The following is a 24896-nucleotide window of genomic DNA, read 5'->3' as shown; positions in this document are numbered from 1 at the left end:
GGAACAGCGAAACTGCTTATAAAAAAAATGTAAAGCTTATAGGAACTGCTTCTAGGAAGTGAGGTGTAAAGGAGTCGGCGCATAGAACAATTGACATTCAAAGAATTGAAATTGACAAGCAATAATTTCAGCAATATATTTTAAAAATTTAGTTAGAAGAGTATTTTAAAAACACCTAAAGATAACATATTTTTTTATTATTATTTATTTTATATTTACATGCTATTGCAGATTAATTTTTTAGTTTTTTGTTATTAAATAAAAAATTATTATATAAAAAAATATATATAAACAGAAACTAATAAAGAAAAATTGTTTAAATTTATTTGCATTAAAATTTACAAGTGCAGAACAAAAACAAATTAGAGACGTAACATAAAACCTAAACGTAAAACAATAAATAAAAAATTGTAAATACCAAATTTTAAAATAAATTCATACGTGCTACATATGTACCCGTATACCTGTAAAGTTTAAATCAAAAATACTGTAATTAAAAATTATTTGAATATTATTAAGACGCTACATTTTCTTCCTGGGCTGTACTTTTAATGGCTACAAGTGCACTCTTAATTTATTTCACTTTTAAAAAGTAACATAAGTTCATTTTTTTTTCATGTAACAAAAAGGTACACATATAATAATGTTTCAGAAAATATTTAAACAAATATAATAACAGCATTCGAAATTGTTTGGAAATTATTTGAAATTAAGTAAAAAATGAAATAAAAATTGACTGTAATTGTTTACTAACAAAAACCATTCTAATGTTATCCAAACGTTTGAATTTAAAAACTCGTTTTTATATATTTTAAAAATTTTTCTTTGCATTAAACCAATGTGAAAATTTACGAACTTTAGTACAACACGTAAAATATATTAAAGATACTTGAATTGAAAAAAATCATTTTGTATATACCGCAAAAACTACATTTTACAAATTGGGCTAATCTTCTGTACTTGACGGCTTTTCCTGTGGGCAGTATAGTAAAGTCTCGGAAAATATATAAGTTATCTATAATTGCTGTGCAGTTCAAGAAAGCAACTTTCATTTCCGCAAATGCTATTCTTCTCTTATGTGATATTTGTCATTTTAAATTATTTTAAAACTGCAATCAATTTTTTGTCCTAAAACAGTAAATTTTTTAATATCATTTTAATTGCATTAAATATTCTATTGACATTGTCATTTTACATTTTATCTAAGCCTAAATTAAGATATTTGACCTAAGCCATTGTGGATGCATATATTACATTTTATTTTATTGAAAATAAAAACTCAAAAATTGTTCCTATTTGCCTGTTGCTTACTATACATATACGCTATTATATACCAAATAAAATTAAACATAAATTATAATTGTTGCTTTAAAAAACTTACAATTTAAACAAAGCATTGGGTCCACAAACGCACACACTTGCACGTACTTGTGAATAAAAATTGGACTTTTTAATTTTACTTAATGACACAATAGCTTTTTAAACTACTCGTTCGTATCATGCAATCAATGTAAAAAAGAAATTATCTAAGAGTATTAGAGTATTGAAAATAACAAAAATTACCCACAGGTAGGAGAAATCAGCCTAAATATTTTCTTAAAAATTGGAAATCTTTTCAACTATGTACATATAATATATGTAATATGTATATAACTCTTGTTTAATGTTAACATTTTTTTTAGAAATATAATGTAGTTAGTATCTCGGATGGTGTACAAGTTTGTCATCATTGTTTTCACTTTTTGCCATTCACTTTTTGTGAACCTGCATAATATATATCCCTCATCGATTGTGTATTGTATTTGTATATAGCAAAATTTTTGGTGTCATCATTAAAAAAAATAAATGATATAGCCCTTTATTGTTCATTAATTTTTTATTTATAAAAGTAGTTTTTGTTGTTTCTTTTTGACTTTAATACGGTTTTAAATAAACTTAAAAAAAATTAAACATAAACGGATTACAATTAAAATCCATAAGAGTTTTAAACGAAAAATTTAAATTAAAGAAACATATTGAGAGTAGCACACTAAGGGTAATAACATTTTACGTCTGAGAAGAGGCAAGTACTTATGTGTTTCTTCAGATTTTTTACAATCGAACTTCAAGACTTCATTCATCCACAATTTTCAGAGACTGAAATATTCATAAACTTATGATTCTCAAACAATCGATTAGTTTTTTTTTCACCATTCTCTCTCACTCACTTTCAGCGACAATGATGACCTATAACAAAGATGACGTTACAACATAATTAGCGAAAACTTATACTCCAACCTAATTCAAATTCTATTTAAAAATAATATGTTGAAACTGAAAACTAATTAAATTTTAAAATCTGCATAATTTAACATTTGCTTATATCATAAAATTTTATTATTTTTTATGGATATTTGTAATATTTCAAAAACTTTAAACTACATATGTAATCCGAATATAAAATATGTAAAAATTGTTGCTTTTTTAATTTCATGTGTAGAAATTGTTAAGTTTAAAAATCCAAAATCTGTCATTAATCATTAAAAATTTTTACATTATTTCTTATTTGATTTTTTAGTTTAATTTTTGATTTCTAATTTTGTCTTTTTCTTGTTCGTTTTTGTTTTTGTTTTGTAATGGAAAGTGCATAGAGAAGCCGAATTTCAAATTCGATCAAATTGGCAAATCATCCATATTTGTTATTAATTATTAATTAAATTATAAACAAACAAAAAAATCTTCAAGAAAAACTCTGCATCTCTATTTAGTACTACAACAAATCAAAGACATAACATTCAGTTAACTTAGATTCATAAACATAATGCATATATCAAAAAAAGTTATTATAAAATAAAAAATGTACACAAATTTCAAAATTCATATTATTTAATTTTATTTATATATATATACAATTATAATATACAGGGTGTTTTTTCCTGCCTATAAATAATCATTTATTTATGGGCAGGAAAAATCTGGAACCTTTTTTTTCAACAGACTGTAGCTCGAAAAGAAGTATAACTGCGAGTCCCCTCTCACCTATCGATACAATTTTTTGCAGGAAATTGATCAAAAAATCATTCCTGAAATTAGCTGCCACTTTATGAGGAACACCCTGTATACATAACATACATTAAAAATTCACATAATCAATAATATTTTCTCACTAAAACTTAACTATACAACATTCGAATCATGTTTGCTAAACAGTACAATTAAAAATAAGAAAATAAATAAGTTTGCGGTTACACATATTGGTATGTTAATATGTTTTACTCTCTAATACGTATACAAAAGTACACACTACGAAAATGATACAAAATTGTACAATTCTATCCTTTATTTAAAATATAGACTTCGAAGTCTCTCATTACAATATATCATTATGTTTAATTAGAGATGGCATTACAAACATGCACGTGAATTTACATAAATAAGTTAAAAATTTAAAATAAATAAGTTAATATGTAGTAATTTAATATGTTCAACCAAATTTTTACAATTACTGAATTATGTAAAGTGTTGATCTTTCTTTTTAATTCAACTAAAGTTTGGAAAATTGTTATGCTATTAAGACAAAATTTTTTAATTTCTAATTTACAGCAAAATTACAATTCTATTATAACCATATCTTGGCATTCCCATTCTCATTAACTTAATCCTTATCAATTATGACGATTGTAATCACTTGTCTGTTAAAGAAAACAAACGTTCTTATAACCATCCATATAGATATCCATATTCTGATAGTCGTGTCGCATGCAAATATCGCATGAACTGATACTATTACGTCTATGTATTATTCAACTAGTCACAGATGTGATAATTAAAACTGGTATCAATTTTGAAGTGATGGCAAATGTCAAAATCATAACGTGTGTTTTTTCTGAAAATTTTTCATAGGATGTGATAGTCATTTTTTATAAACTTAATATTTTCACTCTACCTAGCTGTTTCTGGGTTTTCCTAGCTGTTAAATGCATAAATAATTTGGAAAAATCGGCCTGGTTAATAATTACAAAAATTATTTAATTAATATTATAGCAAAAATTTTACTCTACTGAATTTCATAGGTAGTAAAAATTTTACTCTATTAATTTTCGTGGTATTGGTAATCGTTGTTTTTGTATTTTGCAGAACTGCTGTCAAATTGCTTATTATGAGCTTCTAATAAAATTAATAGTAGAAAATGCTGATATAGCCGAAGGTTTTTCGAGATACTCACAGAGCCTAAGCAATTTTATTAAATAAAAGCGTTCAATAAATTATTAAATAAAATTCTTTTATCGAAATTTTGAAGAACTTTGGAAATCTAAAAAAATTAACATATGTTTTATTTTAATATTTAAATATATGTATACAAAATTACTTTGAAATGCAAGCGATTTATAAAACCGTTAAATATTGTTTTAAAACTTTGTTTGTTTTTATTTATATGCAAACTACCAAATTATTTTTAAAAATATTTTTTATCGTGTCTACAAACATGTCCACCAGAAAGGTATATTTGGGGAGACGTGACATGATAGTTTTTATTAAACGCGACTAACAGAATATGGGTGTGTGGCTGTAATAGTAACGCTCTTACTTTTCATAACATATTATGTTATTAAGTATTGCAATATTGTAATATTAAATAATAATCTTCCGTGTTGAACACGTATCTTTTCTGATGGTGTTTTAATCTATATGTTATGTTTTAAACAATTGAAACAGAACCTATACGGGACTATATAGTGCCATTTCTGAATTAACAACTAATGTAGTCATTATCAGAACATAAATTAAGAAGGAAAGAAAAAATTAAATCCTGCATATCTAATTAATTTAGAAAGATATTAGAAGAGTTGTATTAAAATTTAATAATTTTTGAAATACCACACAATTAAATAATAATTTAAGTAGCAAATGAAAACAAAAACTGAGATAAAATACTGCCCTGATTATTTTTATTGACAAATTTCCTAATAAAATAAACTTAAATAAATTAAATTTGTTTTTTTTTTATTTCACATATTGCATATAATCAGAAAGTTACTTAATATTTTAGAAACTTCAAATTGAAATGAACATATGTGACATAACGATCTTCCTTTATAAATTTTCTTAGTGATTAATATAAGATAACATACTCAATATAATGAGAATTCGGCGTCAGAATAAGTTAACAGTAAAGTTTTAATATAAAATATTTAGTAAAACAATAATATTTGATATTCATTAAACTTATTTATTTTCTTTAACAGATTGAGTTCAGTTAAGTATAGAAGTATGTATAAGCAAAATAATTATTTTTGACCATCATGTTTTACAAAAGTTAATTAACAATCTTAAACTATCAATTTAACACAATTAAATTGTTTTCTTTTTGGTTAATTATAATAGCTTTTTTCATTAATCGATTTATATGTATAACATTTAGAAAATAAAATATTATACTTGAAAATAAACTAAGATCACATAAATATATATATAATTCTTCCTCTTTTCCAAGTATCAAAGACGAAAATGGTGACCATAAAACATGCAATAAATAATAAAAAAATAAATAAAATCAAAAACAAATTGTATAAATAAACATTCACTGGCGTTATAAAAACTAATCTTTATTATTTTTATCCTTAAATAATGAAAAATACAATTAAATTACAAAGTAAATATTTTCCTTAAAGAAAGTCAAGTGTATCTAAGTTATCTTTAAATAAAAAAATAATTAAAATTAGTTATTTTAAATAAATATTTTACGATAATTGCGATAAATAAAGATTATTTGTTTAAAAATATTTTAAATTAGACAAAAAACACGAAAGGGATATTCATTGCAAATCAAAAAAAAAATAACGAGTTTACTTAATGGGTAATAAAATGGATTTGAAAATATTTTCAGACTATTCTTTATTAACTATAAAGACTAGCGTAATATTTTATATTTATATGACGACAACTGAACCAAATAAAACATTGAATAACCCTACCTTAATTCACGATATACAATTTTGTTAAAAAAGTTTCTAAAAACAAACATACTTTATTAAAAAAATAATTAAATTTATGAAATATACAATTTATAATTAATATAATTTATTTTAAAATAAAAAAAGTACATTATTAAACTGGTAGCAAACAATATTGAATAATTAATATAAAGTAATCGCTTGAGCAAAAGTATTTATAACCTACATTAAATGCACCGCTCTTCTAAAAGCAAATGCTAAAAAAATGAAATAATGTACTTTATAAACAAAAATATCCAATACGAATCCAGCAAAAATATTTTATAATTTTAACTTTTTACAATTTAAAAATACAATAATTAAAATTTTATTAGATTTCAAATCTACAAATTTTAATTGTCAAAATTTATCTTTATTTACCAGAGCTTGAACTCTTCTCCATTTTTTTTGACAACTAAAGCAAAAGCTTACGCACCTCATAAAGTTTCCCACTTGAGTCTTTTGTAGACAACAGAATGTATTAATTATCACTATTTGGAAATTGATAGACATTTACATTTTGTCAACAATAGTTATATTTCAAGCTATTTTACTGATTTTGTATAGATATACATATAATCAGACAATATATCATTATGCAGAAATACACAGATATATGTCTCGACGGTTGCCTAAAACATATTCAATTTTCTTTAATGAATAAATTATCATATAATTGTCAAAAATTTTTCAGACCAATGTTTTTATTGAAATTAATATAACACCAAAATTTAGTAATCTGAGTTTATATGGATAACTATACAAACTATTTAACACAAAATTATGTTTTATAAAAATTTTCTACAATATATAAAAAAAATCTTCCAAAAAATATATTCCTAACTTTTTAAAGACATCGTTTCTCATAAAAAAGCATAAGCCATTAAATATTTTTATACATAAATATTAAAACTATAAATAAATCTATTCTTTTAAAATAATATTGATTAACATAAAATTATTTCACTATCCAAAAAAATACCTAAAAAAATACTTAAAAACAAATATTCTAAATTTCATTAATTATTTATTAAATATTTTATATATCTATAGAATAAATAAGTTAAAACTGAAAAATATATTATATTTTGTATTTAAAATTTTTAATCACTTACATATATTATAAAAGTTATATTATTTGAATTCTTCAGTTGAACTATAATTAATGTTTATTATTAATCTACTATACACCAGACAAATTCCTTATAAGATAATATTTTTGAAACATATTTATATTTTTACTAATACATTTATATGTTATATTAACATACACAATATTTATTTATAAACTCTAAAATGTATTGTAATAAAAAAACAAACGCTTCGCATTATTAACTATAATTGTGAGTATGTAATATTTATATAGTTCTTTGTTAGATGAATGTTGTATTCTGATATAATATATTTATACATATACATATAACTATATATAAAACTATATATAAAAAACACATCTATTTAATCTACTAATTACTAAAATATACATTCATACGAACTTATACATATAGATATATATGTAGAGCTCCAACAACCGCTATATTTAATTTGATTTACTTAAAATTTTTTTTCTTTTTATGTTTTTTTAGTTTTACTTTATAAAAAATTTACAATTTAATTTGGGTTATATAAATAAATTTCAAATTCATTTTAAGCATTTGATATATATGCACCTATACAAAATTATATATGAAAACATATACAAAATACAAGTTTTCAAAAAATATACACTCATATAAACATAAAGGTCCTGTAACCCCATAACAAATATTAAAGTTTTTCCTAAACAAGAATAAAAATTAATTGAATTCCTTACTACAAAAACAGAACTATTACTTTAATTACATATATACCTTGTAAATTAAAAAAAAATATTAGTAATATAATCACCCTTATTATGAATCTCATAATTTCTCCAAATTTTAGTGCTACGAGTGTGATTTACAATAAGGGTGGATATGTATATTATGTGTATTATTTTATAGATCTAACGCAATATTCTGCTTATTAAAACATTATAACATTACAGTTTTACCATTTTACTAAAATATAGTATTCTCTTACAAAATTTGTCCTTTTACAATAATATTCATATAATATACTTCTTTTCTAATATTTTTTATAATCTAAATTGTTTTTTGATATTTACATATCATATTCTACTATACTATCTACGTACTAGCATAATGAAAAATCAATCAGGAACTTTATTCGTTCCCTGTTTCCACACCAGTTGCGTTCTTCTTCCGTCTTTTTAATTTTTGCCCTATTCCCCCGAAATTAATTTTCGTCTCCTCCCCCGAAATTAAGTTTATTGTTATGAAGTTTTTGTCTTCCCTTTTGAACCCAAAGTTTTTTATGGTACGTGCATTATACAATTTTTTTAAGTTTCTTCTTAGTAAAATGTACCATTTTTAGAACTTTTAGAAAAAAATTTTTAAGAAAATCATTTTACTTATTTTACTTACAAATTTCATTCTGCCCGTCGGTCCGTCCGTCCGTGAACATGTTTACAAAACTACTACACCCTTGAAGATAAAAAAAATAAAATGCCCGCTACCTAAAATCTGTTTTCTCAAATTTTTTCTTTTAGACCCCAGGTTGTAGAATTCTAAAATATAACCAGCTTTTAAATATTAATAAATACTTCATTTCTTTTCAAGAAAATTTTTTTCCAATTCCACTCCCTCTCAAGTTATCGCCTCTTAAAATTTCGCAAATTTGAATTTTTGGTACCTTATATTTCCGAAACTGCAAGTTTTCCCAAATTTGTATTAATACAGAAATCTAACAGCAAATGCCATGTCATTGAAAAATGTACATTTTTCAATGGCATAGCATTTTTTTTACACACAATTATCCCTTAAACTCGAATATTAGGTTAACGCCCCTTAAATTTTTTCTGTTTTCTTTCAAAAATTGCATACACTGCTCATCACAAATGTATGCAATTTTTCAAATATATTCCTATATTAATGAAAGGAGTAATTTGAATAATGTAGTACGTAGCTAAATTGTTTTTTAAAGCAGTATTTTCACTTGCTTAAGGAAAAAGCGCTACATTAAAACTATAGGTTACCTTATCTTTATTTAATTGAACTTTAAACTTTTTGAATATTGTTATTTTTTCTCAAAAGAAATGTTATTGAGGAGCAATATAGAATACAATTAAAACAACAACAAACATGATAAAGATACATAACTACATGATGTCCATCACCATGATCGATATCGCAATGTAAAATAATTTCCAATATAAACTAGTCGAGTGTTCCTGAATTGCAAGCATTGCAATATCAGAGTTTTCAAAATCACCTATTCGTTTAATATATTAAAAATATATTTTTTATTGCTTTAAAATTCTTACAAATAGTTGTGTGCGAGGTATTTACTTTTTAAGCACTTTTCTAAAAAATTTTTGAAAAAAAGTGCTTATTAGTTTTACTCTTTCCGTCCGTCATTCCGTGGAAATTGTCGGATTTAGAAACTAAGTTCGAATGCCTGGTATTCCGAAAGTATATAAAATTTAAAATGAATGTTGTTTTAAAGTCCTTTACTAGCCTTTTCAGAATATGTTTTACAGTATTTAAGCAATTTGGAAGAGAGCAAATATTTAGAAACACATCATGGCGCAGTTCCTGGGTAGAAACATTTTTTGAAATCATTTACGATTTGATTTAGCAAAATACGCCAAAAACTTATGATATTAATAAGGCATACAGTTTAATAATTAAAAAAATATATGTATTTCAATTATAGATTTTTATATTGAGAATGGCTTAGTGTACTTAAAATGTACGGATCCTTTTGTTTCCGGTACCATAATTTTAGATTTATTGTACAATTTTCTGAGATTAAATTTATGGCAGCCCTGGCAAAACCTATACAGTATAAAGTATTGCAAGTAGTATATAGTCTATACTACTTGTAATACAAAGAGATTTTTTTCTACTCTCTTTATTTATTATATTTTTAACTGTTTACTTCATATAAGAAAGCATTCTCATAATAAAGCGGAAAATTGTTCACTTGTATTCTATATTCGTTTTTCTTCAAAATTTAATTTCAAATACACATACATACATATAACTCTACTTTTTAAAAAATAATGTAGAAAAGGTATTGAAAAGTAAAAAGAAAAAAGAGGAATACGAACAGCGTGGAAAAAGTCATTGTTAATATTATTATTTAAAAGTAATGTTAATGCTTCTTCTTATTTCCATATTCTTGGTGTATTGAATTAACATTTGTATATGGCTGTTGTTATAAACAAATATAATATAAAATTCAGGAATAAAAGTTCAAATTATTTGTTTAATTCAAAATATACATAATATACAGATATAAAATAATTCTATATTATATGCAACATTTTTATTAATTTATTTTAATTGAACATGAAGATTTTAGATTGAAAAATATAATTTTAATACATTAAATACAATTTGCTATGTTAATGCTCAAAAAGAAAAAAAATTCCCATTTCAAAAAAAAATAAACCAAACGGAAAAGTTGAAAAAACTTTCAAAAATTTTTTAAATACGTGATAAATATCAAATTTAAAATATTTATCAAACATAAATAAATATTTTTTGGTTAAAAAAAACCGAAAATTTTGGTTTTATATTATGAAAGTGTAAAACTATTTGTCTATTTAGTTTGTTTTATAAGAGAAACAAATTAATATTTGTTTATAGAGAAACTATTTCAATCTATTTTGTTTATTTTATTTTACTTTTAATTGAAAGTTTTTGAAAAAAGAATTTATTATTGCGAAAAAATTTTTTCAGAAAAATAAAACCTTCTGACATAATCAAGAAAAACAATGTTTTGGCAGCATTACAATTTTAAAAATTTCTGAAACATTAAATTTTACTTCACAAAACTTGAAAAAACTTTAAACATTGAGCAAGTGTCAGATATTTTAAAAAAATCAACAAAAAACAATACAGGAGCGATACAGAAAACAATCAATACAGTATGCAAAATATATAGAGTTATTATCAATGTAATAAAGAAACGAACATACACACATGCCATGTACTTAATAATCGTAACATAACAATACTTTCTTACAATAACTTTATACTATTTTTACAATTTTCATGCTTTATTCATGACTTTATTTATTTTTATTGACAATTACAATTATTATTATAAAATATAAAATATAAAAAATATATTTAATTGATTTTATTATTTTATTTGTTTTTAAAATAGTTTATTTAGATTTTCTTAGTATAAGTATATTTGATTCTATATTTTATACGATTTTCATGACAAATATTTTATATAACTGTTTTAAAATTTTAAAAATAAATCTATTTGTTTTGGCTTTAATACAAGAGTGCGTATTCTAAATTAAATGAATTTAGCATAACTTATTTTATTTTTTATTTTACTTTTGTGTTTTTTTTTTTGTTTTTCATTTTTGAAAACAAAAATTTAATCTGAATAATATAAAAAGAAATTAATAAAATTAAACGCCAAACTTTAAACTGAGAACCAAATATAAAATGCAGTGATTAAACAACAATATTTAAATAAATAATGTAATATATATACTTTAATTTTTTTGTTTACATACATATAGTTAAACAAAACATTTTAATTCTAAAATAGCTAAATAAGAACAAATATAAAGAAAGAAACAAATAAAAAATAAACCTAAAAAGATAAATTTAAAAATAAGAAAATAAAAACAACAATAAAAAAAATTTATATCTTTCTTTAAAATATGGAATGTGTTATGTTGAATGCCTCCCAGTTTTGGATATGGATGTGCCTCTTCTCAATGTATTGGTAAATGTGATTAATTTTTTCGTTAATTTCTTTTCTTCTTTTCTTTTCTTCTTTTTCTTAATTATTGTTTACGTTTCCTAGTTTTTTCACCATCTTTTTTTTTATTGTACAATATTAAAGTTATATAACATTAATAAATTTTGTTATTGTACATTTATATATATATTTAACTTTTTTATATAAAATAAAACTGTGTAATCATAAACTGATCATTTTATAATCAAAAATTGTAATCTACAAATCCAATAATAGAATATAAAAAAATAAGCTTAATTTTTTCTTTTTAATACTCATAGCAATTTCAAATATTTAATTAACCTATTTAGTAATCGTATTATTAAATTTTCATGTATATACTTTACTATTTAAAGTAAAGCCAAAGTTTATAAAATTACCAAAATTATGACAAAAAAAAAACTATCTTACCAAATATATAGTTTAGTTTTCAACCTTTAAATATTGAAAAAACATGCAAATTTATTGTATGTATTTATTTGTATGCCGTAGAAATTTTAACAACTATATGTATTCACATACCTACATACATATTATATAGTTCATCCTGATTTAAGTTTCATCCTCAAATAGTTTCATTTGTTTCGAAAGTTTTCCATTTCTCAGATAAAAGTCATTTAGAAAACATCATTCATTATTAGATATTCATAAAAATGCAAATATTAACATAACTTCGGTAAAAAATAGAATAAATTAATTTTTTTTTTAAATTTCATTATATCTTTTAAAATTCAGAAAACTTTGTGTCTTTTTTACGATTGTCTAATATTCATGCCAAATTAATATTTGATTCAAAAAATTACAACCCAGTTTACTTTGGCTTTGATACAGGCTTTTACAAAAATTACGAGTTTATTTTGATTTGACTCAGATCGATCAACTTTTGAGAGTATCGGATCTCGTCCTTTTGCGAGTCAATTTTACATTTTTGCGTTTATAAAGAGAAATAATCAACCAATTTCCTTGAAATTCAATATTTGAATTTGAGTCGTCAAAACAATAAACTTAGAAATTTTTTGGAAAGATCAGGGCTCGGTCCCCCGGGGGCCGATTTTACATTTTTTATCATATCTGCGGCACTAAATGATAAAATTTTGTGAAATTTAATATTTGAATTCTGAGTTAGTTTCGGAAACAACAAACCAGCTGCCGAAGCTTTTCAGGGAATTCGAATAGGAAAAAACGAAACTCTTCTAAGAGCCAAATTTTCATATTTTTTTTAAATTATAATTGCGTTTCAGCGTCCTTAAAAGTGTTCAAAACGCATTTTTATAATCTTATGTAGTGCTTTCATTAAAAACTTTACAATAACTATTGCGATCAAATCGGATTTTTTATAATATTTTTAATATTTATAATATTTTTAGCTGCTGTTGTATCAGCGTTTTTTTTACAAATGATTCAATTCACTATTGACATGAAAAATTCTTTTCGAATTCTTAAAGAGTTTTATCAAAAGATTTCAATATCGTAATGAGGAAAAGCGTAAAAGTGTATGTTGAATGATATGGGAAGGTTTTGTAAGGGTTTACTTGTTCTTTGTTATTTTAAGGGTTTAAATTCTTTGACATTTTAAATATTTTTATATATTTTAATAGCTAACTTTGTTTTCTTGGCCCTTATTCACTTAAAATACAATCGTGTTTTTCTATTCCTATCAACATGTTCTTTCCCTTTCATTTATTTTGTTAGTAAATGAATCTTAAATGAAAACACAGCTAAATCAGCAACCAGCGAAATCAGTAATTAATAGCTAATTAAACTTTTTTTCATGAAATCATTCATTTATACTTTTCATAAATCATACACATATATTCATTATATATATTCATACATATATATTAACTTCGGTATGGAGTTTGTAACTACTTGAAGGAGTCATCTGCTGTGTGGACATATATATATATATTCTTGTTCAGCGTACAATTCTGCGTTGATTTAGACATGTTCGTCCGGCCGTCCGTCCGTCCGATCGCACGATAACTTAAATAGGAATAATGCAATCGACACCAAACTTTCACATGCTGTTTCTTTTGTGCCAAGGCCGAACCCTATTTTAATTTGACTAATTCGGACAACGGGTTCGGGTAGCTGCCACAAAACTCCAAAAGCTAATTTTAAACATTTGGAAAAATAATTAAGTCAGATTCATGAAACTTTGGCAGTCGTGTATCCAATTATAGATCAGATATATTTGTGAAGTTTTAGTGGAATTCCTTTACAGGTTCGGGTACCGGCCATACAACGGCCATATTCAAAAGCTAATTTTAAATATTTGGAAAAATAATAAAACAGACTCGTGAAGCTTGGCAGTTGTGTGTCCAGTTATAGGTCAGACATATCCGTGAAGTTTCTATAGAATGGTTTCACAAGTTCGAGTAATTGCTTTACAACAACGAAAGGTGTAAGGTATAATTCAATCGGTTCATACCGACTGAAACGTTTTTACTTGTTTTATACTTTCTTTGTTACAATCTTAAAAGTAAAAAAAAATTTAGATTTCTTATTAAAAGAATAAGAAATCGTTTACATATTTCAATATAAAAAAATATTATCAAAAGAGACTTTATTTGCATTTTAAATTAAAGGCTGTTATGACTTATTTATTGTTGTTTATACAAATACACACGTAACAAAAATAAATATTTTTAGCCCTATGATAAAACTTACCTTTTCACTTTATAGTCTGAAAATTTAAATGTCACGTCAAACTAAAGTATCTAAGAATTAACGAAAGTTATTTTTTAGCATTTTTCCAAAAATTTTTTGAAAAAAAGTGCTTATTAGTTTCACTCTGTCCGTCCGTCCGTCCGTCTGTCCGTCCGTCCGTCCGTCCGTCCGTGGACACTTTTTTTGTTTACAAAACTTCCATATCCTTGAAGATAGAAAGCTGAAATTTTATATGTACATAGATCTTTACTAGAAACTTACATCTGTAAAACAAAATTTTTACCTATCTCCCCCCCTTTAGAAGTTATACCCCCCCAAAACCCTAAAAATGGCCTTTTTTAACTATTTGTTGCAAACCATAAGCATTTCTGAAATTTTGCAAACTCATAAAGGCAGCGGCTTGCTTCCCCTAGCGCAGTATACTATAGTTAAACTTTAGAAAAACAAATTGACCGTTATCTAAAGTCCTTTTTTCCCAAATTTTTGATGTCGTTTTTCTTCTAGATCCCCCGTTTTTCTTCTCATAGAAGCTTGAAGTTTTAGGGGCTTTTAGATACAAAAAGTTAACGGTAAATTCCATGACATTAAAAAATATAATTATTTTTCTTAACTCACACAATTAACCCTTAAAAACGAGCATTCAGTTACCTCTTTATATTAATTTTTGCTTTATTTCAAAGACTGCATATATGCGTCATCCTAAATATATGCAATCCTAGAAATAGTTTTGTATATGAATGAAAATAATTTTAATAGTGTGATAGGTATACATAGACTGTATTTAAAAGCAGAACTTTCACTTGTTGAAGGGAAAAGTGCTACAATACAAACCATTGGTTTGACCCAAATTTATTATATAGTTTAATTCTGTCTATGACTTTCTCATTACTTTTATTATATTACGCAAGTTTTTCAAAAATAACACATAAATTGGTATTATTACTACATCACAATTTGTATATTATTTTGTGATTTAATAATATTCCTAATTCAAAAATTTAAAAAAATATTCATTTAAGATCAGAATACATTACAAAAAAATTACAGGGACTAAATAGTTTTAAAAAGGTACTGTTAAAACACCTACTCATATTTAAAATATCTCACTGTTGCTTGTCTGAATATCGATATTGTCCAAATAGAAAATATATAAGTGCGTGCACCAAACTAAAATAAATAAAGGCGAAACAAACTTTATTTTTTTCGCCTTTATTTATTTGCTTGCACATTTACTAAACTAGTCAACAGATAATGAAATGTTTTTAGTTTGCCAAAAATATATTATGTACGATAAGGAAAAATTCCTGAATATACAAACTAGTGTACACTATATGGATAAATATAAACTTTATGGAATTTTATACATATGCAGCTTTTCGAGTAATCCATCCGATAAGAGATTGATTAATATTTTCATCAATCAATACTGCTTTCATTTTACATACTTCATAAAATATCATATTCACATAAAAACAAATATATTATACAAAATAGATAATCATGGTGATAATTTTACTTTAATTCTATTAACAAAGGTGATTGAAAACGTGCAATTTATAATGGATGCACAAATTGAAATTTTTAAGTAGATTGTGAAACTTTTCCCAAAGGTTATTTTATACAGATCAAAGATTAGCTTTCAATTAATTAAAACGATCATCATTGATTCGTAATTGATGTTAATTTCTTTCCAAAATGAACATTAATGCTCCAAACATTCTGATTATATTTAACCATTTACTGATCAATTACACAAAATTTATAATTAATCAGATTAAACATTTTTTTAATCGCTTTTTGATTAGTTATATTAAAATTCTTCATAATAATTTAATTTTGATCAAACAAAACTATAAGATCGATCAAAGAAATGTGATAAAAGCTCTGTATCCTTTGAACCGGAAGTTCTACGACCGTGATTCAGAAAACATACTTCCGGATTTTGACGAAGAACTTTTATCAAAAAAAATATGAAAACTGCAGATATTAACCCCCGCCACATGTTCTTATATACTTCGAAATATATATCTGCTTATTATATATATAATTGTATATATATAATTCTATACACTTACTATAATTCTAAAAATACAATAGGAGTATAATACTATACTCCTATTATAAATGTACAAAAAACGCAACTTAATTCGAAAAACGTAGTCAGCAATTATGTAATAGAAGCTAAAATAAAATAAAAAAAGACCGAAAAACTGGCAAGGTTTTTTGGAACCCTATTTTATAGAGCGGAGTTAACCGCTCTATATTTTTCATTTTATTCAATTCAAGTTCTTCAGCGAAATCCGAAAGCAATTTTTTGCATCACGTCACAACTACCAGTTCCCAAAATACAGACCTTTAATTTAACACTTTGTAAAAAGAAATATGATCTGAAAGTCATCAAATAATGATTTCAAACATCTGGATATGATATTTTGATCATATCAAAAATATGATCAAACTAATTTTTGATTAATCGTGGTTGATAATGATAACTTGGGGCGCTGATGTACATAAAAATATTGTAAACAATCATTTCAGTTTTCGAGAATCCGGTTTTTTTAGATGCAAAAATGGAGAATTATTCCCATATCAAAGTTTATTGAATTTTAATAATAGGATACTCGTAAAAACAATTTGCTTTCTAAATCTCAAAACAATGCAATTGAGATTATGAATAAGTAAATTTAGAAATTTTAGAGGAGGCTTGCCATTTTTCTGTTTTCTGTTGCTTCTCTTGAAATGCTTATTAAGTAGAAAATACGACAGAAATAGCTGAAATTTTTAAAATGATATATTGGAATTAAAACTTCATTCTTTTCAAAGAAATAAAAACAAGCAAAAACATATTAAATAAAAATTTTGGAAAAATAGCAATTAAAATTAAAAAGAAAAATATAGTTTTAAAATGTCGCTATGCGGAAATCAGTTTTTATATTGTATTTGTATTCTCATTATTTTTTTGTTTTTTATATGTAAATGTTTTAAAAATTTAAATATTTGCAATATATGTAAATGCATCTATAAATATTCTCGTTTGTAATTAAAAACACTAAATTTGTATTATAAATAAGATAATATGTGCTTTAAGTATTTCTTTTTATTATTTTTCATTATTCTTAGAAACTTTGTGTAATCGTTCGAATGGATTACTTTCACTTTGTGCAAATATATTTTTAATTTACATATTAGTTTGCATGTTTAAATACATTTGTATAATAACAAAACTTTTTACCTTATATTAGTTAGTTTTTATAAATCAGTTTATACTGCATAGTTAACATATATACGTAAAATGGTGTGTTAAAAATAATAATAAAGGAAAATCCGCAGGGGATTGTTGGATAAATAACTCTGAAAAAGTAAATTTAACTTGTAACAAAAAAGTCATAAGTTACGTAAGATTTCTAAATATTGAAGCAACGGAAACTTTTAAGGAAAAGATGTTTTGTAGCAAATCAATTGCCTTTCGAAACCGATTCATATTTTGTGACCTATAAGCTCCCATGGAGAAAGAGTTTCTATTTTCGGTGATGATTACTCTAAAACAAATAAAAAATTTTTTTTTCTAAGAGAAAAAATTTTACGTTTAACTTTTAATTAAGCTTGAAAGCTTTAAAAAATAGGTTTTAAAAATTGTACAAATGTTTATTTTAACTTTTTTCGTCGTATAGACTTTTGCAACGTGCTAGAACAAAAATCTTTTACAGCGTCACAAAATATAACTTTTATTTGAAAAGGCAAATTTTTACAACAATCATTACTATAATAAAAATCATTTTGATATCAGAGTTTTTAATTTAAAATATTAAATTTATTTTTATAACATTCTTAAAATCTAATTTTGTTTTATTAAATTTACTTTTTATTATAGCTCTTCCCTTTCTTATTTTTGTATTAACATTATTTTTTATTAAATGCGTTTTGCATGAACAAAATGAAACATTAAAATTACAACATATAAGCATTTTTCTTTACTTGTCTTTATTTCAACATTGAACCGAAATCAATCGAATATAATAATTATTTATTTATTAATATTTTATTTTATTAAAAAGTAATTTTAAAGCACAATCAAATTAGTTACACAAACAAACACATACACATTAATTACAAAAAAATTGAAAACTTTCAATCTCTCTAATCTATAAGAAAGAAGTAATCAAAATTGTTATAAAAAATATATTATACATTTTAAAATCAAACATGTATTTTACAATATGTATGAACATTCTAAACATCATAAATACAATAACTGAAAAGAATCACGAATAAATTTATATTAAAATGCGCACATAAAAAGTTAAATAAATTATGCAAAAAAATCTCCATGTATGATTTTAAAACTATATAATATATCACATATATTCATCATGTAATATTTATATACAACACATTTAATACATTAAAAAATATTTCAAAAAAAAATACTTTTAAAACTCATGTAATTTATTATTAACAACACATTTCCAAATAAATAAAAACTAAAACAAAATTGTTAAAAAATTAATTAAAAAGAAAAAATATTTATATTTTATTTAAATCGTCACATTTTAAAACGAACTTATATATTATATATTAATTATATCTTACTAAATAAAATATTAATTTTTTTATTTTATTTTAAAACAAAGTTTATAAATATTATGTAGCTAATTTACATTTTCTTTCCTCCTATTCCAAACAAAACAAAAACTAAAACCCTTATGAAATTTCTTAAAACTAAAACAAAACCACGGCGCAACCAATGCATTATGCTGCATCTTCAATATCTAGGTACATATTTTAATTGCATTATGTTTATGGTAGCATCATCAGTTGTATTAACGGTAGTGGTGCTAAATTACCATCATAGGACAGCCGACATTCACGAAATGCCTCCATGGGTAATGTAAAAATTATTTTTTTTATGTATTTTCTGCTTATTTTATTATAATTTATTAACAAATTTTATAATATTTGTATGACTTTTAAGTTTTCTAATATATGTACTTCAAAATGTTTGTATAAACAAAATTAATAATTTGTAAGTTCAGAATTGTAGTTTTGAACACGTGCTACGAATTTCGCATGTTTTTTGAATTCATTTAACGCGTTTTATTGGCAAATCTATGAGAGATAGAGAATATTATATGGGTTAACTCTTAGATCTCATCGCAGAGCATCGAAAAAAATAAAAAAAAAATCATTACAAAAATTTTCGAGAAATTTCGAGTTTTGTAAAAAAAATTTAAAAAAAAAAAGACTAAAATTATAACTTTGACGAGTCGTATCTCGGAAACTGTGACTTAAATCAAATTAATTGTAACACTAAAAATTAAATTAATTTTCAGTCTAAAAGAACAATCAATCATTTGTAAAACAAGCTACTAATGACTACTCTGTGTTTCATGGTTCCGAAGTTATAAGCATTTATTTATATGCAGGAAGAGTCCGGTACTTTTTTTTCAACTCGAAAACGAGTAAATCTATCTAGTAAACAATTCGCTTTGACAAAATTGTAATTCATTTTTAATGAAATTTGCAATGCCGAACGCTTGGCATTGTTCACTTATTTTTATTAATCCGTTTGTGCTATAGCCAGATTTACTTTTAACGCAATTTTTACTTTCAAGCAGAATATCGGGGCCCTATTGCACCAACCACTTATCACTTATACTTTTCAACTATTATCAAAAAATTTGCAAAATTTTCGTTGCACCAAAAGTGAAAATGATAAGTACTCAATAAGCTTATTAAAATTAAAAAGAACTCACTTATCAGATTAGCGTTGCACCAAAAAAAAAAAATCTGATGTGGTTAGCACATAATCGACCGCAATGTGTATTGTCTAGTTAAGTGAACGTGTTACAGAATTTTATAAAAATGTCAATTTGGCCCTTAGAAATGCTCGCCAATTAGTTTCGGTAACAACCAGAACTCAAATATCAAATTTTAAGAATTCCATCAATTCGTTCCGTAGGCATGGTGAAAAATGTAAGATCGGCCCTTAGATCAGTTTTCGACCCCTGATCTTTCCAAAAAATTTATATGTTATTGTTTTAACATAATACGAAGAATTCAAATATTAAATTTCAATTAAATCGGTTGATTATTTATCTTTATATACGCAAAAACGTATATTTGGCGAAATTCGGCGGAAGCGGTTGAGATACACGCGTGCACATACATATCGAAAGATCGACAAGTTGCTACAAATAGTTTATTTACACTTTCCCACCGAAAGCTCGATATGCAAAATTTTTTGCCATCACATAACCTACCTACTGTATACACAATACGGTCGGTAAAAAGAATACAAAGCTAATCTAACATATTAAAGCCAAAACATTTTTGAAAATGTTTTTCTGTATTAGTAAAAGAATGCCTTTAACAAAACTAAAAAACCTTTCAACGCCTTTTTGTAGTGAACGTGCTTCAAAAAATTCTCTTCTCCATTTAATTTAAGGCAAGATATAAGAATCTTTATACAAGTTGCTGCACAAGCAAAAACTCTTTTTCATTTCATTTTTAGTTATAAGATTATAATCATTTTTATACCCCGCACCTTCGTGAAGGGTATATTCACTTTGGTACGGAGTTTGTAACCACTAGAAGTAGTCGTCTTAGGTATGGACGTGTATATATGTATATACATTCTTGCTCGACGTGAAATTGTGCGTTTATTTTGACATGTCTGTCCGTCCGATCGCACTATAACTCAAACACGAATAATGCAATAGACACAAAATTTTCACAAGTTGTTTTTTTTCCACCAAGGACGACTGCTGTTGTAATTGGGCCAATTCAACAACTCAAAGAATTTTTTTTAAATACTTCAAAAACTAATAAATATTTCTATCAAATTTGCAAAGATGTGTCCAATTATACTTTACATATTTTCTGAAGATTTTAATGGAATGGCTGCACTGGTTCGGGTAGCTGCCATACAACTCAAAAAGCTAATTTTAAATATTCGGAAAACAAAAAGTGAAATTTCTATAGAGTGGTTTAATGGGTTCAAATATTTGATATATAACAGTTATAAAACAAGCTAATTCTAGATATTTCAAAAACAAATTTTTAGACGCAGATTGTCTAGGTGCAGGGTATAATTCGGTCGGTTTATACCGATTGAAACGTTTTTACTTGTTAATTATAATTTAAGACTATAAGTGATTTTTTTTTTATTATATACAGATTAAATCAGTTTTTTTACAATGGCTGCCATGGATGCTACGAATGAATCGACCTGGGAGAAAAATAACTAGAAAAACAATTTTGCTAAGTAATCGCATGAAGGAACTAGAATTGAAAGAAAGATCATCTAAGTCGTTACTAGCAAATGTATTAGATATTGATGATGATTTTCGTCATACGATATCAGGATCGCAAACAGCGATTGGATCGTCGGCGTATGTGCTTTCGTTTCTGTTATTTTTCTTACTTAAAAAATAAATAAAACAAATTTTAACCTAACTGTTTTTTATACGCATATATAACAATACAATGATACAATCAGAATAATACAATTTAAGTGATATATATACAATTTTCTAACAGGAGTTTCGGTAGACCAACAACTGTTGAAGAGCATCATGCAACTATAGGTTGTAATCATAAAGACTTACATTTAATATTAAAAGAATTGCAATTTATCACAGCGCGGATGAGAAAAGCAGATGAAGAAGCTGAATTAATTAGTGATTGGAAATTTGCTGCCATGGTTGTGGATAGGTAAAGTCTTTAGTTATCTATAATCTTATAAAATGCTGTATCGATACAAGCATTAAAAATTGATTTGATGAAAAAATGTCTTAAAATTTTAAGTATTTCTTGGAAACTTTATTTCAAAAAATACTGTAAAATATGCAAATGTGAAGTTAGTCTTTATATTGGAAACAACTAATAATGTTAATATAATTAAAATATTTTTTTTCAAATTCTTGATGCACAATTCAATATATAATTTAAAAGCAAAGCCTAATTACTAATAGTTTCAGCTTAATGTTTATAATTTCGTTTTAAAAATTGTACAAATTAAAAGTTTATACAATATTTTAAAAAATGAACGTATATTCTACGAATTTTTTATTAAAAAACTATAAAAAAAATGGTCATCATATTCAGTAATTTAAAATTTTAAGTTTAGTACGAGTTGTAAGTCTTTAAATTAACCAAAACATAGTTTGCGTGATATCATAACAAACTGCAGAGTTTCATCACTCTTTTTATATACAAACTATATTATGTTACAGCATAGTAACGAGCTTCTATCTATTACAATAAGTTGTTGAAAAGAACAAAAAAGCCGATTAAAGATTAAATCTCATAAAATATTTAAATCGGGGTATTTAGATTTTCATATGAGCTACATGTTACTAATTATTATATTGCAAATTTATTTGTGTAAATAATTCTTTTATTTTTTTTAACGTTAACCTTAATTTTTAAATCACTGAATATTAGAACAACTTGCTGAATTTCTCATTCCACGTTTTCATAACACTACTACAAATTATGGTATTATTGGGATTAAGCACAACTATTAAAATTCTAATTGCAATATACTAAATACATATATATTTTACAAATATATATAGATATATTGTCTGTGAATGTTATTTGTTCGCTTGAAATATTACATATCGATAATAAATTAATTTGGACAAAATTTTTGATTTCTTTTCAGATTTTGTTTAATAGTTTTTACACTATTTACAATAATTGCTACAGTTACCGTTCTGTTATCAGCTCCACATATTATAGTACAATAAAAATAAGTGCAAATAAAATAACCCATTCTTAATTTAGAAAGAAACAAGAATAATAAAATAATAAAGAAGATACTGCAGAAAATATAACATTATAAAAATAACTAACAACTTCTTATAATTTATCGAAAACTTAAAAAGAGATAATAAAATATCATTTGATGTTATACACATAAATGCACATCTACGCATTAACGTATGTATATGGATTCTCAAACGAAAAATATACAACATTAACAGAATGGAAGACAACTTTTTTTACATTTAGATACTAATTTACAGACTAAAATGTAAAACTTATTTTTTAAAAAACCCAGATGCAAAATATAAAATTTACCATTTAAAACCGACAAAAAAATAACTACTTTAGAGTAAACAGAATAAAATAAGAAAAAAAATCAAACGCAAAATAAATTCGTATGTCATAAAGCCATAAGACAATAAGTGCTTTACAAAATTAGAAAAAAATAAAGTCATGAAAATAACAAATGAAATGAAATGAAGTAAAAAAAAATATCTCTGGAAAATTAAAGGTAATTTAAAATATTTTTCCTTAAAGGATCAAATATAAATAAAAATGAAAATTAAATATGCCTTATGTATCGTATGTTGTGTAACTTTTCTAAGGCGAATATTACAAAATTTTAGGGATCATATTTGAAATTAAAGTAGTACATAAATAAAGAAAATTAAATGCGTAGAAAATAAGTGTTACAACAAGAAAAAATTTATATATTTCCAATAGTAATATCAAAATAAAATTAAATTACCTTTATTCGAATATAATATATAAAACTTGTGACTTTAAAAAGGCGAATCAAGACAAAAAAAAGAAACGGAACAGGTTTAATCGCCCACATGGCTCATATCAATTTTAAATGATCAAAACCAAATTTACTTAAATTTAACGTAATTTCTTTTTTCTAACATTCAACTAGTTTATACTTTTAGAACAATCAATAAAATATTGTTATATGGTTTTATTACATATGGCTTTAACTGGCGCATCCCTTTATCTACATATATATTTAATAGGTACATTATATTTAATAAAATATATTATTTATAAATAGATAAAAAACATACTTTATTATAAGAGTAGATAAATTATTCAACAATAAATAAATTTAAGAATATTTAGTAAAAAAAAATAAAGATCGTGTTGCTACATTAAATTAAAGTTATCTTGAAAGTTGTAATTATATAATTAAATATATTTTACAAAAAAAACTCTTCATTAAAAAAACGAAAGAAGCAAAATTTAATAAAACTGGTAATTTAAAACTGCCAAAATTTAAAAACACACAAAAACAAATATAACCTTATTAAAATTACTTTTATTAAAAAAAAAACAAACATTATATTTAAACAAAAGCGACGTTTTTAAAAACAAGCTGCTTATTTAAATGAAAAAAAAAGCCAAATTAAATTAAAAAAGTAAATTAATATTATTATTATAATAATTATTATTCTTATTTTAATTATTATTATTATTATTATTATTATTATTATTATTATTATTATTATTATTATTATTATTACTATTATTATTATTATTATAATTATTATTATTATTATTATTATTAGCCAAATTAAATTAAGAAAGTAAATTAATATTATTATTATAATAATTATTATTCTTATTTTAATTAATTATTATTATTATTATTATTATTATTATTATTATTAT

General features: G+C 24.1%; 1 protein-coding gene across 2 annotated transcripts in view; it reads left to right on the top strand.

Moving 5' to 3' along the window:
- Nucleotides 1–24531, top strand: part of LOC129616607 (acetylcholine receptor subunit alpha-type acr-16) — a 53295-nt gene extending 28764 nt beyond the window's left edge. For both annotated transcript variants that reach the window (XM_055532237.1, XM_055532236.1), the window contains exons 4-7: nucleotides 19230–19339; nucleotides 21633–21847; nucleotides 21996–22169; nucleotides 23125–24531. In XM_055532237.1, the coding sequence (XP_055388212.1) occupies nucleotides 19230–19339; nucleotides 21633–21847; nucleotides 21996–22169; nucleotides 23125–23209 (584 nt within the window). In that variant the 3' untranslated portion in view covers nucleotides 23210–24531. The remainder of the gene's footprint in view (nucleotides 1–19229; nucleotides 19340–21632; nucleotides 21848–21995; nucleotides 22170–23124) is intronic.
- The last annotated feature ends 365 nt before the right edge of the window (nucleotides 24532–24896 follow it).

Source organism: Condylostylus longicornis, unplaced genomic scaffold (genome assembly GCF_029603195.1).
Source record: "Condylostylus longicornis isolate FDR11 unplaced genomic scaffold, ASM2960319v2 ptg000249l, whole genome shotgun sequence".
NCBI classification, from domain to species: Eukaryota; Metazoa; Arthropoda; class Insecta; order Diptera; family Dolichopodidae; genus Condylostylus; species Condylostylus longicornis.
Note: the sequence above shows the minus strand (reverse complement) of the source record. Positions and strands in the feature narration are given on the sequence as shown.